Here is a 13237-nt window from a genome sequence, read left to right on the forward strand (position 1 = left end):
TTAAACCAATCAAATAGCCATCTGGTCAGCGAACAACCAGAAAATAGATGGTGAATGGTTTTGTCACCATATAGGACGCATATGTACAGAACACTGAAATATTCACTCGTGAAGTCGTGATAGCCTAGCCCGGATTGCATGATTTTGCCACAAGTTGGATAGCATGCACTCAAAAGAGGCAATAACAACACTACAACAGCCACAGGGCTGCCAGAGGCCCAGAATGTGCCTGCTGATAACTATGGATTTACATTTACTCAAATTCAATAAAACACCACTATATCGTCGCGTCAAATTGATTCAGAATACTCATCATTTCTTCATTATTGTTGGGGGCTTGGGGCTCAAGCTTAGACCAACAAATCCAACCTTTTGTACATCTCTTTCCTCCATACGTATTCATTTATATTTTGAACTGTTCCTCCAAAAGAATATAAATCATTGTAATATTGTTTACACAAACGACAAGTAATTCATGAATTATGTGAGGAAGTCTATATTTCTTAGCAAATTGAATTTAAAATACACTATCATATAACCAATGTGTTCAAAATTATATTTGCAAATGTCTATAGATGGGGAAGGGGGGAAGAAGCAAAGGACGAGAATACGGCATAATGGTGAAATAGCATCATTTCATTTTGATCCAGAAAAGAAAAGCCCTGCTTGGTTTACTATTTATAGTCAAAAAGAACATGATGGGGTTGATCAAGCAAAGCTACGATGAAATATAGGTTGATGGCAGAGTGGTCCCTCCCTGAAATTGCAATGTAGAGAGATGACTTAAAGAATACATCACGGTGCTCGCAAGGGTTCCTGGCGTCTAAGATGAATGCCTTCAGAATCAAAGCCATCCTCTTCGGTGTACTTACCAAGGCGGAAGGACAAGGATGTCGACAGACCTGTGAAAGGATGAACTTGTTATACCAATCCACTAAAGAAGGGACAAAAAAAAAAAAAAAAGTTAGTACTATAGAATTTATGAACCAGTCACATGAGAATGTACCTTCAGCCATATCCTTCGTCTTGTGAAGAAGAAAAGTGCCAGAAAGTATTGTTACAAATCCACACATTTCTGTCACAATTTGTGTTGGATTTTGCCTATCCCAGTCCTGAATCAAGGTAAATCATATATGATAACCAATGTTCAAAAATGTAAATTATAAGCCTAGATCATTCAAATTAAATTTAAATAACTGGATACAGTCCAAACTGAGTCCTTGCACCTCATAAGTTCTTTTCCATTTCTTTTTCTTTCTTCTGGCTTAGGTAGAATTTCTTTTTGTTGAAATTTTGTTTCCAATTATGTAATGGGATGTAAGCTCAAAGAATCATGTTGGGTGGCCTTTGCTTCTATGGGGTATTTGAACAGACAATTTCGTGGCTGTGGCAACTATTGCTCACCAGAAGAAACTTTAGATGCTTTGCAATGTTCTATGTAAACTCAGTTAATCCATTTGAGCATTTAAAGCATTAGGTCTTTAGAAAATCACAGTAATAATATAACAGCAAATCAAGTAGTAAGAAGTGCCGATGCACATGAACCAGTAGAAAGAATTACCTTAAACATGATCACACTAGCCAAAATGGTTAATGATGTAAACATCACATAGTAAATAGGTGATACAACTGCTGTGTTGAATGTATCAAGAGCCTGCCATTAAATACAAAAGTTGAACATTTTCTCAGTACAGAGTACTCAGAACAAAGGATAAGTTTAGTTGTTTTAAGAATACTCAACAATCAAGGACCATTAGAAAACTCAACAAACAACATGAACTTAATTTTGCATTTAATCCTTCATTAGTTCATCAATAAAAACAACGTCATCAACAAACAACATGCACATGGGACAACCTCCTGAATATGCTTAATCAATTTATCTATGGTCAATGCAAATAAATAAAGGCTAATTGCTGAACCTTGGTAAAGACCCATCATAATTGTAAAATCTGATCTCTCTTACAAGTGTTTCAACCATGGTTCATAATATTGATATTGGTGAACATTTCACCATGTAGAGTTGGTGAAATTTTGGAGATATTTCGCTAATTTTGCTAAAGATAGTTGGAAAATCTAAAAATTAAGATAATTTTCTAAAAACCTTAAATTAGTTAATAAACCTTCAAGATCATTGGAAGAAATACAACTGCACATTTAAGGCTCAAAAAAACATAACAAAGAATTGTATAAATCAAATAGGAAGAAATTAAGCGGTTGCAATAGATATGTTTCTCTTTGTCTCCCTTTTGGTCTTTAGCCATCTCTTCTTTATTTATGTCAATTGCTTTCGATTTTAACTTTTGTAATTTATGTGTTTTTCTGTTGAATTATAATGACTTAGTAAGTGAATCATAAATAGTAAGCCAATCCAACTACTAATTCCTTGTCGGTTCTTTTAGGAAAATATTGTTTAAAAAAATTGGTGATTTTAATTAAATATTGAAAAAATTTTAATAATATTCTAAAATTGTTAAATTTAAATATAGAGTCTATCATTGAAATCTGAAATATCACTGACATAGTGGCAGAATATTGGGGATATTTGGAAGAAAAGAGATTCTCGGAAGATTTCGTATCACCACCTAGAAAATGGGGATATATCGGGGATATTTCACCAAATATTGTCAATATTGCAAACCATGGTTCTAAGATTCAAGAGGATTTTATCATCAACAATCTCCCAAAACCAGGGAGCCTTTGTGGAAGGGAGACAAATAATTGACCAGATTCTTGTGGCAAATGATGTTTGGCAGAAAAGAAGAAACAAGGAGGGAAAGGCTTAATTTGTAAATTAGACCTGGAAAAAACCTATGATATGGTGGATTGGTCCTTTTTTCTGGGTTTACTGCAAAATGTTGGGTTGGGTGGAAGGTGGAGAAAGTGGATTAAAGGTTGTATCAGTTTGGCTCACTTCTCAATACTGATCAATGGTGTGGCTAAAGATTTTTCCACAACAAAGAGGGTTAAGACAAAGAGATCCCATCTTCCCTTACCCTTGTTGTTGAGGTTTTGAGCAGGTTGATTTTAAAGGCAGATCTAAAAATACCATATTAAAGGTTGGTTGGAGGGTAGGAAGAAATCAGGTTGTGGTAACCCATTTGCAGTTTGTAGATGACATAATTATTTTTTGGAAGGACTGCTTGGAATCCAAACTAAGAAATTTGAAGGCTCTAATTGATAATTTTCAGAGAGTCTCAAGCTTAAAAGTCAACTGGGAAAGAGTTGTATGGCAGGAGTAAACTTGGGAGCAGAAGAGATTGGTTTGTTGGCCAGAGTATTAGGATGTGAGGTAAAGAGTTGGCCTCTAGATTACCTTGGCATGCCTTTGGGGGAAACCCAAGAGCGGAGAGTTTTTGGAAACCCATAATAGAAAGATTTTCTAGGAAGCCTTGTGGAAGAGAAGCTACATCTCTAAGGGGGGGAAGAATCACCTTGATTAGATCCACTTTAGCCAATCTACCCACCTATACCTGTCCACCTTTAAATTTCTAGTAAAAATTGCAAGGCAATTGGAAAAAATAATGAGACTTCTTATGGGAACCGGGAGATGAAAAGAAAGATTATTTGGTAAAGTGGAAACAAGTGTGTAAAGGCAAGGACCAAGGAGGACTAGGATTAGGGAATTTGGTAAAGAGGAATAAAGCTCTCCTAGGGAAATGGCTATGGAGATATCATATCCCCTAGAAGGAGAAAGGGTGTGGCACAAGGTCATTGAAAGCATCCATGGTGTAGCAAACAATGGCTGGGATGCAAAACTAGCACCACAGGCAGCTTCAAATTCCCCTTGGAAAGCAATCTTTGAGTACCTCCTTTTCTCCCTTTTATCCGTTGCAATGTGGATTGTGGAAATAAAATCCTTTTTTGGGAAGACCTATGGCTGGGGGAAACACCCCTCAAACAACAGTTCCCTTTACTCTATGCTTTGTCAGAATACAAGACTGAACCTGTTGCTAGGTTTGGCTTACTCTCAGGGCTTGGTTTAAATTGGGATTTTGGCTTTAGAAGGGGTTTGAGGGACTTCGAATGTAACTCCCTAGTTCTTCTGCTCTCAATTTTGGAAAGGGACTTCTTGGATCAAAATTCCGAGAATAGTGGAGTTTGGTCTCCCTCCCCTGATGGTCTCTTCTCTTGTGCCTCCTTCAGCATCCTTACCCATTCGGACCCTTTGGGAGAAAGTTTCCCGGTGAAAGAAACCTGGTCTAAGCCAATCCCTCCCAAAGTGCAAACCTTTTGTTGGGAAGTGTTCCTTGGAAAGATCCAATACCTTTGATTTGCTACAAAAAAGAAGGCCAACTAAGTGCCTATCTCCTCATGTTTGTATCCTCTGTCTGGCTAGTGGTGAGACCCTTCCTCATTTACTGATTTCTTGCTCTTTTGTGTCTTGCATTTGGGATTACTTTTTCTCACTCTTTGATTGCAGATGGGACCCCCCACAAGATGTAGTTAGCTTATTCAGCAAAAATTTTCTGCAGCAACACAAAAAAAGGGCAAAATGCTTGTAGAAGGCAACAAGGGCAGCTATAATTTGGACCATTTTGGAAGAAAGGAATCAGAGGATTTTCAATGAGAAGAGCAGATCTGGAGAGGAAGTAATTGAAACAATAAAAATCAGATCTGCCCACTGGGTAAAAGCTGGGTAAAAGCTGTTGATATCTTCAAAGACATTTCAACATTATATTTTTTTTTTTTTGAGAAAAGATAATCAATACATTTCAACAAATGATATAGTAAGGAAATGGAAGAAAGTGATCCAAATGGAAACACATAAAGGCTGCCCAGTTGACTATCTTGTATGGCGTGAGACCCAAACATTAATCTACACATCAGCCACATGGGTTCAGCCAAGTCTTTGTTACAAGGCATAGCCGAATTCACTGCAGGAGACAGTGAACCCCTGAGTCCATCACCATGGGTTCTCAACCCATAATGATTCACTTCCCAACAAGAGAGGACCTCTCCCTCGGCTGCAAGGTGCAGTGCTGCACTCTACTCACATGAATCCCGGGAATTAAAACCTTTTGCAAACATTTTGAAACCATAATATATATGTATATCTTTATATAAATATATTTTGCAAAACAAATTTCAACGGTTGAAATCAACTGCCGGCAATTTAGGTTTCCATCAGAGAGAGTGAATCCCCGATCATTCACTTTGTCCGACAAAGGGGCTGATCCTGTCACTATGATCACCCACTCAAATGAATTCCCGAACTGTCCCAACATACCCAGGTTTTGACCCCCTATAAGGATCTCACTGATTGGCATATTAAAGACAGCCCAATCCGACACCTAGTGCAGTATCATAATCGAGTCTAGGGGTCAGGTGTAACATTCCAGTTTTGCCCATCTATATCTAAGGTCCAGAGCAATACTAGAATTTTGGTCTGGTTCAGGGTTTCAAGAAAACCCACACTACATGTACCTCAGGTCTACCCTGGCAGCCGAGACAAGCCACCCCAACCAACTTAGCAGCACATCAGTTTTAGCCTTGGCAGGATAAATCTCCCCAGATCTATCCAACGGCTGTGAAGATTCTAAACTAACACGAGTCTCATAAGTGTCCAGTTTAAGGGTATTACACAGAAACACACCACAATGACATGAATCAATTATGTACTTTAATCATTTACAATAAATGTCAAAAAGGTACATCAATCTGATTGGAGCTAAGGGCATAACTGTCTAACATGATCTCCCTAGCATAAACTCAAATTCATTCTCTACTATTCTTATTTCATGTCATAACCTTTGCTCAATTACTCTCTCCCAAAGTTTCATAGTGTGGCTCATAAGTTTAACCTCTGATGGTTATTACAACTATGTATATTGCCTTTGTTCTTAAATATAGCCACTATATACTCTTTCTTCATTCATCAGGCATCTATTTTTCTTTCATTATCTTATTAAATAGCTTACTTAGCCATAATAAGCCTACTTCTCCCATACCCTTCCACATTTCTATTGGAATATCAATGGTTATTGATGATGCGTGATCTGACAACTCCCTGCTAGAGGACAGCTTGGATGTCGGGCTAGTGAGGTCGCCTAATCGAGCTGCAAGAAAAGGTCAGAGTGCCCAGGCTGCTTTACCCAGGGTGGGCACTCCAATGCTTAAGTCAGCGAACTGGAGATTTTGGAGAGAGCTAAAGAGCGAAAGAGTTAGAGAGCTGCAAGACCTAAATTGCGCATACCTCTTGAAGTTGGAAATGAGGAAGACGTGGCTGACCGGTCCGAAGTCCTCGAAGGTAGTTTCACATGAAAACTAGGCTTTTGTGCCTTCCTCCGGCATATTCAGTATGGAAGCTGACTTCCGGAGGACTTGGGAATGGTGGGACACCCACGGGGGAAGTTGGCGAGCACGTCTCGTAGGTTGCCACCTAGACCTCAGTCAAGTCGGCAAGTCCTCGAGGGAGGTCGCTCATGCCGAGGTCCCTTGGACCGGTAACGACGAGGTACCACAGGTCGGCCCTAGACGAGGTGCTGCTAGCCACCCTTAGGGGTGGCCACGAGCCGAGCTCTTCACGAGCTACTCGAGCTTGACTCATGAAAAGCTCAGTTCGGCTCGATTTCAGCCGAGCTCGAGCCCAATTTACAGGCTCGTTTATTGGTCGAGCAGAGCTCAAGCTTAATAAAGCTTGGCTCGTGAGGCTCATGAGCTGAGCTCAAATAGCTACATACATACATACATATAATAATAATAATAATAATAGTAGTAATAATATAAATTTATAGAAAATAATATATATAATAAAAATATTATATATATAATATTTTTATTTTTTATATATAATAATAACTAATTATTATAATTCTTAATTTTTTAATATCAAATAAAATATATTTTTTTATATAATTTTTTTATTTTTATAAAACATTTTTCTCAAGACGAGCTCGAGCTTATGAGCTTTTGACTCGAGCCGAGATTGAGCTCAAGCCTCTTACTACCTTAGCGAGCCGAGCTCAAATATCTAACTATTTGGCTCGGCTCGGATCGAATCCACCCCTAGCCGCCCTACCAAGATGTCCAAGCTGTGTATGAGGTTCCCTTGACTGATTCTGGGGTGCGTCTCCTTGACTTGGCGAGATATGCGTCTATCCGCGTGGCACTGGGGTGTCAAGCAGCAAATATTGCCTTGTATCACTAGGTCAGCAAAGAGCCAAATCACCCCTCATCAGTTGCCCCCCATACTCGAGCCGAGGCCAGTTCGACGAAGTGTAGCTTGTTTGAAGATGAGGCCCAAGGTGACCTGATTTTTGTACACCGAGCCTGCGAGCTCGGTGAAACTTGAGTTTATTGCGACATGTTCTCTATTTCACTGGTTGTATGAAATCCTCTTGAATGGAAATTTTGAAGTCTTCCCTTCTCCATTTCTCTTTTTTATCAGGCCAGCGGTGAGATACCAACGTTCTTTGAGACCGATTTGAGTGGGGTGTCGACCTGCTTAGATCAGTCTACCTATTGCCGACATGTTTCAAGGTTGGGGCTTGAGGGGGCCTTAAGCTAAAAGTGGTATAGCTTCCCAATGGAGTTCGGCTTGACCAGGTTGTCGAAGCGGATGGTCATTCTGTAGTTGCTTTTCTACTCAATGCACCTTCTATCATTCAATTTCAAATAGACGTGTATAGGTCGGAATTACACTCACCCAGCGAGCTTATCAGTCATGTTGTGGTGCGGGTGCACTTGAAGCATCTGGGAGTTGGGCACGAAGTGCGGCTGCATCTATTTTGTCGCGAGAGAGTGACCCTCTCAGGCTTGCATTTGCGGGTCAATGCCGCACATGTGTTGCACCTACTCCTAGAACTACCGGCCATCTACTCCTACTAGAGCCATGTGGGGCTCACCTTTAGGGGGTGGCTCTACTGTTTGCGAGTCGCCTATCTTCAAGGGAACCATGTAAGGTTCGACCCGTGAGGACAGCTCCACAGTCAGCCAGCTGCCAACTCTCACGGGAGCCATGGAGGGCTCAATCAGCAGTGAGGCTTTGCAGTTAGGGCTGAGAGACTATCTGGGCCAAATCGCTAAAGCTTGCTCGGGCTGGTCATCCAAATTCTTCCCCCCTTGTGATAGTATCATCGATACATCTGTTGTTGTCAGCGTTGGACAATAGGTTGGTGCCACGGCTACACTGTGCCAGCCCTCAGAAACGATGGTCGTCTACACCTACGATAGCCACAAGGAGCCCAACCTATGGGGGTGGCTCTACCAACTGTAGGTCGCCAACTCGCACGGGAGCCTTGAAAGGCTCGACCTGCAAGGGCGACTGCACAATCCATTGGCTGCCAACTCCCACGTTAGTCGCGAAGGGATGGACCTGTAGATGCAACCTCACGAACAGAACTAACGAGGCTCGTCCAAGCTAATTACCGTTATGTGCAAATTTGAAATGAAAGTTGAGAACCTGGCTTTTAAGTAGTGGTTCCCACAAGCGGCGCCAATGGATGATGCGCGATCTGGCAGTTCCCTGCTGGAAGGTGACTCGGATGTCGAGCTGGCAAGTTCTCCAAGTCAACCTAAAAAAGGACAGTATCAGTGTACCCGAGCTGCTTTACCCAGGGTGGGTACTCAGATGCTTAAGTCAGCGAATTGGAGATTTTCGAGAGAGCTAAAGATCGAAATAGTTAGAGAGTTGCGAGAGCTAAATTGCGCATACCTCTTGAACTTGGAAATGAGACCTTTATATAGGTATTGTTTGGCGTGAGCTCCACGCACTGCGTCTGAGATCTCCGGGATGACATGCCTAGCCGATCCGAAGTCCTCAAAGGTAGTTTCACATGCAGACTAGGCTTTTGTGCCTTCCTCCAGAAAATTTGGTATGGGAGCCGCTTCCAGACCCAGGAATGGTGGGACGCCCACAGAGGAAGTCGATGAGAACGTCTCGCAGATCGCTACCTAGACCTCAGTTAGGCCGGCAAGTCCTCGAGGGAGGTCGCTCCTCACGCCAAGGTCCCTTGGACCAATACCGACAGGTACCATAGGTCGACAAGTCCTCGAGGGAGGTCGCTTCTCATGTCGAGGTCCATTGGACCAGTAACGACAAGGTACCGCAGGTTGGCCCTGGATGAGGTGCTGGTAGCCGCCCAGTCGAGGTGCTCGAGCATTGTATGAGGTGCCCTAAACTGATTTCGGGGTGTGTCTCCTTGACTTGGCGAGATACATGTCTATCCGTGTGGCGCTGAGGTGCGGCAAAGACTAATGCTACATGTCGCTAGGTTAGCAAAGGGCCAAATCACCCCTCATCAGTTATAATGCCTTTCCCTTCATCTTGTTTAGTGCCACTTTCAGTTTAGTAGTTCTGATTTTACAAAGGTACATGTTATTTTTAACACTTGTTCATTTAAGAAATTTTCAAAATGGTTTTTCCATCTTATTTTAATTTTCTCTCATCATTTTACCAAGACTTTTTGATCTTCCTCTTTAATGCACCTAACATGGTTGAAATCTCTGTCCATTTCAAAATGATTTTGTTATTTTCTTTGAATAACCAATAAAATTTCTTTCTATTTACTATCTAAAAAAATCAGACCTAGTATGAGCCCAAAAAATTTTGAAAGCACCATACTCTCCAGCCATAAAGGATACTAGCATTCATAATAACATCTGTGTTTGGTCTCTAATAATCAAAATTCATAAAATGAACATGCATGAAACAACCAAAAATAAGCCAACACCACACGCATTCCTTGTAAACACCAATAAAAAGAAATTAATAAAAAAACAAAATGAAATCATAAATCACAAGCAACCATGGCTGCTGAAATAGGAAAACATATATCTCATAATAAGCAATTAAAATCACAACACACATTCTTATCAATGAGAAAGCAAATATACCTTGTTTAAGTAGCAAAAATGAGGGAAAGGCAAAACAAAACAAAACAAAAAACAAATACTACCTTGTTTAAGTAGTTCATCTGAGTAATTACACAAGAAATTACAACTATGGTGAAGGCCCATGTTTGGGGATATATTAACTGATTCATTCCCGAGAATGTTAACTTCAAAGCAATTCCCAGTGCCTTGACACTCATTACCTGTTGGAGAATAACAAATTCTGAGAAAAAAATACTAATTTCAAACCAGAAAGTATAAGAAAACAATAACAAAAGGACCATTTCCAAATGCATACCGATAGAGAGCCTATAAGCGAACAAACCCCAATATAGACCATTATATGTGTCTGACCATACTCTGGTATAAAATGGAATATAAGAATAAAAACTGTTGTCATCACCAAGGCAGCATATAAAAGAAAAGCTGCATAAGACATAAAAAAGAAAAGAATAAGGTCAATATGCCAAACATCTTATTGGAGCAAACGAAAAAACATTAGAAAGACACAAATATGGGGCAAATCACATAAATATCAAATTGTGTCCAATACCTGGCTCAGTAGCAAGATCCCAGACTTCCTTCACAGACTCAATCTCACGTTCTTGAGGAGCATGTAGAACAATTGTTGTTGATCCCACAACACATAATACACAACCAAGAATTCCAAAAATATGCAGTTTCTCCCGTAAAATAATATGTGCAAGTGCAGCACTGAAAATTAGAATAATTATTTAGAACCAAAAATCAGAGAAACAAAGATACTATATGACACAAATTTGCTACATACCTGATAATAACACTGAGTGCACCAAGAGGAGTAACTAGAATAGCTGGCGCAAATGCATAAGCTGCAAAATTAGCAATTTCACCAGCAATCACTGTTGCAATAGCAGGCACCTCATTAGCATTCACATCAGCATGCCTCAAGATTCATAGACTACATGTAATTCATATTGGCAAGGCAATAAGTCCACTCAGAAACAACACCCGCTGATTGGAACAGTTTACAGACAATAACAACATTATTCATGAAGAAGACAAAATGTCCTCATATTCTAACAGTTGACTATTTGTTCAATCACATCTGTAAAGGTAATCATAGTAATTAAGGCACATATAGCCCACTCAATCACCCATCACCTAGGCAGTACACAATGTGAATCAATAAATGCATGCCTATAACCAAGTTGATCACCTAATGAATGAACTGTGCATGTTGAGTTGATAGACTCCAGCTTGGGCCTGTTTTGTCTATATTTTTATTTATTGGGCTATCTATGGTAGCAGACTGGCAGGGCACTTTTTATAATCTGTTACTACTGCCACTGAACTAGGGACAGTATTGTAATTCCACAATCTTTATAAAACTCTCATATAAAAGCTAATGAGGCAGCAGCTAGTAGCCCACATTTCGTCCTCTTTCAAACCATCAATCTCTTTACTCTTGTTAGTCTCCTCTCTTCTCAATTCATATTGCTTTTCTTCTTTTTCTAATCAAATAAATCAACCAACTACAAGTTGATAGGTAACAAACAGAATTTTATTATTTTCATGAACAATTTGATTACAAAGTTAGGTATAGTTCCTCAATACATTTGATTTTTCAAAGCCCCTGTTTTTGCCAACCCGACAGCTAGTTGATTAGCTGATCTTGGAACCCACCAAAATTGAACTCCAATTTTTTTTTATGAATTCCAATTTCAGAAATACCACTTATCATCATCGACTTAAATTAACTCCAATGACAACATCATGATCTCCCTCATCATACACCTGTCTTTCCATGAGCCCGCTTTGTTGTTCTTCGCCCATGCCATGATAACATTTGAGCCACCTTTGGCTTGTATGTCCTTGATGTAGAGAGATTTTTCCAACCTTGAGGAAGATAAGGAATTACAAGAAGGGAACCAGAGGAATGAGAAAGAAGAGCATGAAGGGACAGGATTTGGGAAGAAACCAATGGATGAAGTGGCAAGAGAATTGGGCCTGAAAATTAAAGAGGTAGAAAACGTGAAAGTTTATGGCAAAAAGAATGGGAAAAAGGAGGACTGTCAAAGAAAGGAGAAGTTGACAGAAGTCGAAAGATTAAAATCAGATGTGACTGCAGATTTAGAGTTCAATGCCAGGGGGAGAGACAGAAAGGTGCCAAGTAAGGGATGACAGATTAGGGGTGGTTTTAGAAATGTTACTATGAAGATAATAAGCTGGGATGTTAGAGGGTTGGGTATGGCTAGGAAAAGAAGGGTGATAAAAGATTTGATCAGAAAAGAAAATCCAGACATAGTGTTGCTCCAGGAAACAAAAGTAGCAGATTGGGATAGAAGGTGGGTGAGAAGTGTATGGAGCTCTAGAGGATTAGGCTGGTCTTTTTCACCTCCATGGGGGGCATCAGGGGGTATAGTGACAATGTGGAGACAAGAGGTAGTAGACCACTGGAAGAGCTAATAGGTTGCTTCTCGATTTCATTGAAATTTAAGAGGGTGGGAGAAGAGTCCGTGTTTTAAAAGCACAAGGCACAAAAAATGCGCAAGGGCCAATTTGCGCCTGAGGTGCGAGGCGCGCGCCTTTTTAAAAAAAGGTGCATACAAAAAAGCTAAATAATTCAAAAAAAATGCCAAAAAAATTTTAAAAAAATGCAAAAAATTCAAAAAAATATTAAACATTATGTTAATAAAAAATATAAACATAAATTTTAAAATAAATGTTTTAAAAAACCAATTATCTAAAATTAAAATACATAAAAATAACATGTAAAGCTTATTCAAAAGAAAACTTATAAATAAAAGCAAACATATAAAGCATTTTCAAGCATGTAAAATCTCTTTTTTCCTTAATTGCATTACTTCAAGTAGCTAATGTGATGAAAAACATATTGCATTCTTGATTCTATGAGTTGCCTTTGTACCACACCCCTCGAGGCAAGCCCAAACAAGTCTATGTTAAGGTTTGAAATTCTTATTTCTCACAAGAAAAATAATGATTTTATGACTTTAATTGCCTTTTAAGAAGATATTTTATTACAATGAATGAATGAACAACATTAGCAAATAGGGGGTTCTCGGAGCAAGGCGCAAAAATACGAAAAAAAAAAATCTAAAAAAACAAAAAAGTTCAAAAAAATGCAAAAAGATCAAAAATATTAAACATGATATTAATAAGAAATATAAACTTAATTTTTAAAATTAATGGTTTTAAAAAACCTATTATCTAAAATTAAAATACATAAACATAACATGTAAAGCATATTCAAATGAAAATTTAAAAATAAAATCAAACATATAAAACATTTTCAAGCATGTAAAGCCCACAATCTCTTTTTTTCTTCAATTACATTACTTCAAGTAGCTAATGTGATGTAAAACATATTACATTCCAAATTCTACAAGTCGCCATTGTGCCA

At 39.2% G+C, this 13237-nt stretch overlaps 1 protein-coding gene across 1 annotated transcript in view; it reads right to left on the reverse strand.

Annotated features, from left to right (window-relative positions):
- Positions 1-472: 472 nt before the first annotated feature.
- The window catches only part of LOC104608310 (putative magnesium transporter NIPA4), a 34739-nt gene continuing 21974 nt past the window's right edge, over positions 473-13237 (reverse strand). The window contains exons 3-9 of the mRNA XM_010274260.3: positions 10625-10715; positions 10388-10548; positions 10133-10260; positions 9900-10037; positions 1562-1654; positions 1007-1112; positions 473-902 (exon numbers count right to left, since the gene is read on the reverse strand). Of these exons, the coding sequence (XP_010272562.1) occupies positions 796-902; positions 1007-1112; positions 1562-1654; positions 9900-10037; positions 10133-10260; positions 10388-10548; positions 10625-10715 (824 nt within the window). The 3' untranslated portion in view covers positions 473-795. The remainder of the gene's footprint in view (positions 903-1006; positions 1113-1561; positions 1655-9899; positions 10038-10132; positions 10261-10387; positions 10549-10624; positions 10716-13237) is intronic.

This window comes from Nelumbo nucifera, chromosome 1, assembly GCF_055504915.1.
Source record: "Nelumbo nucifera cultivar China Antique chromosome 1, China Antique-T2T, whole genome shotgun sequence".
NCBI classification, from domain to species: Eukaryota; Viridiplantae; Streptophyta; class Magnoliopsida; order Proteales; family Nelumbonaceae; genus Nelumbo; species Nelumbo nucifera.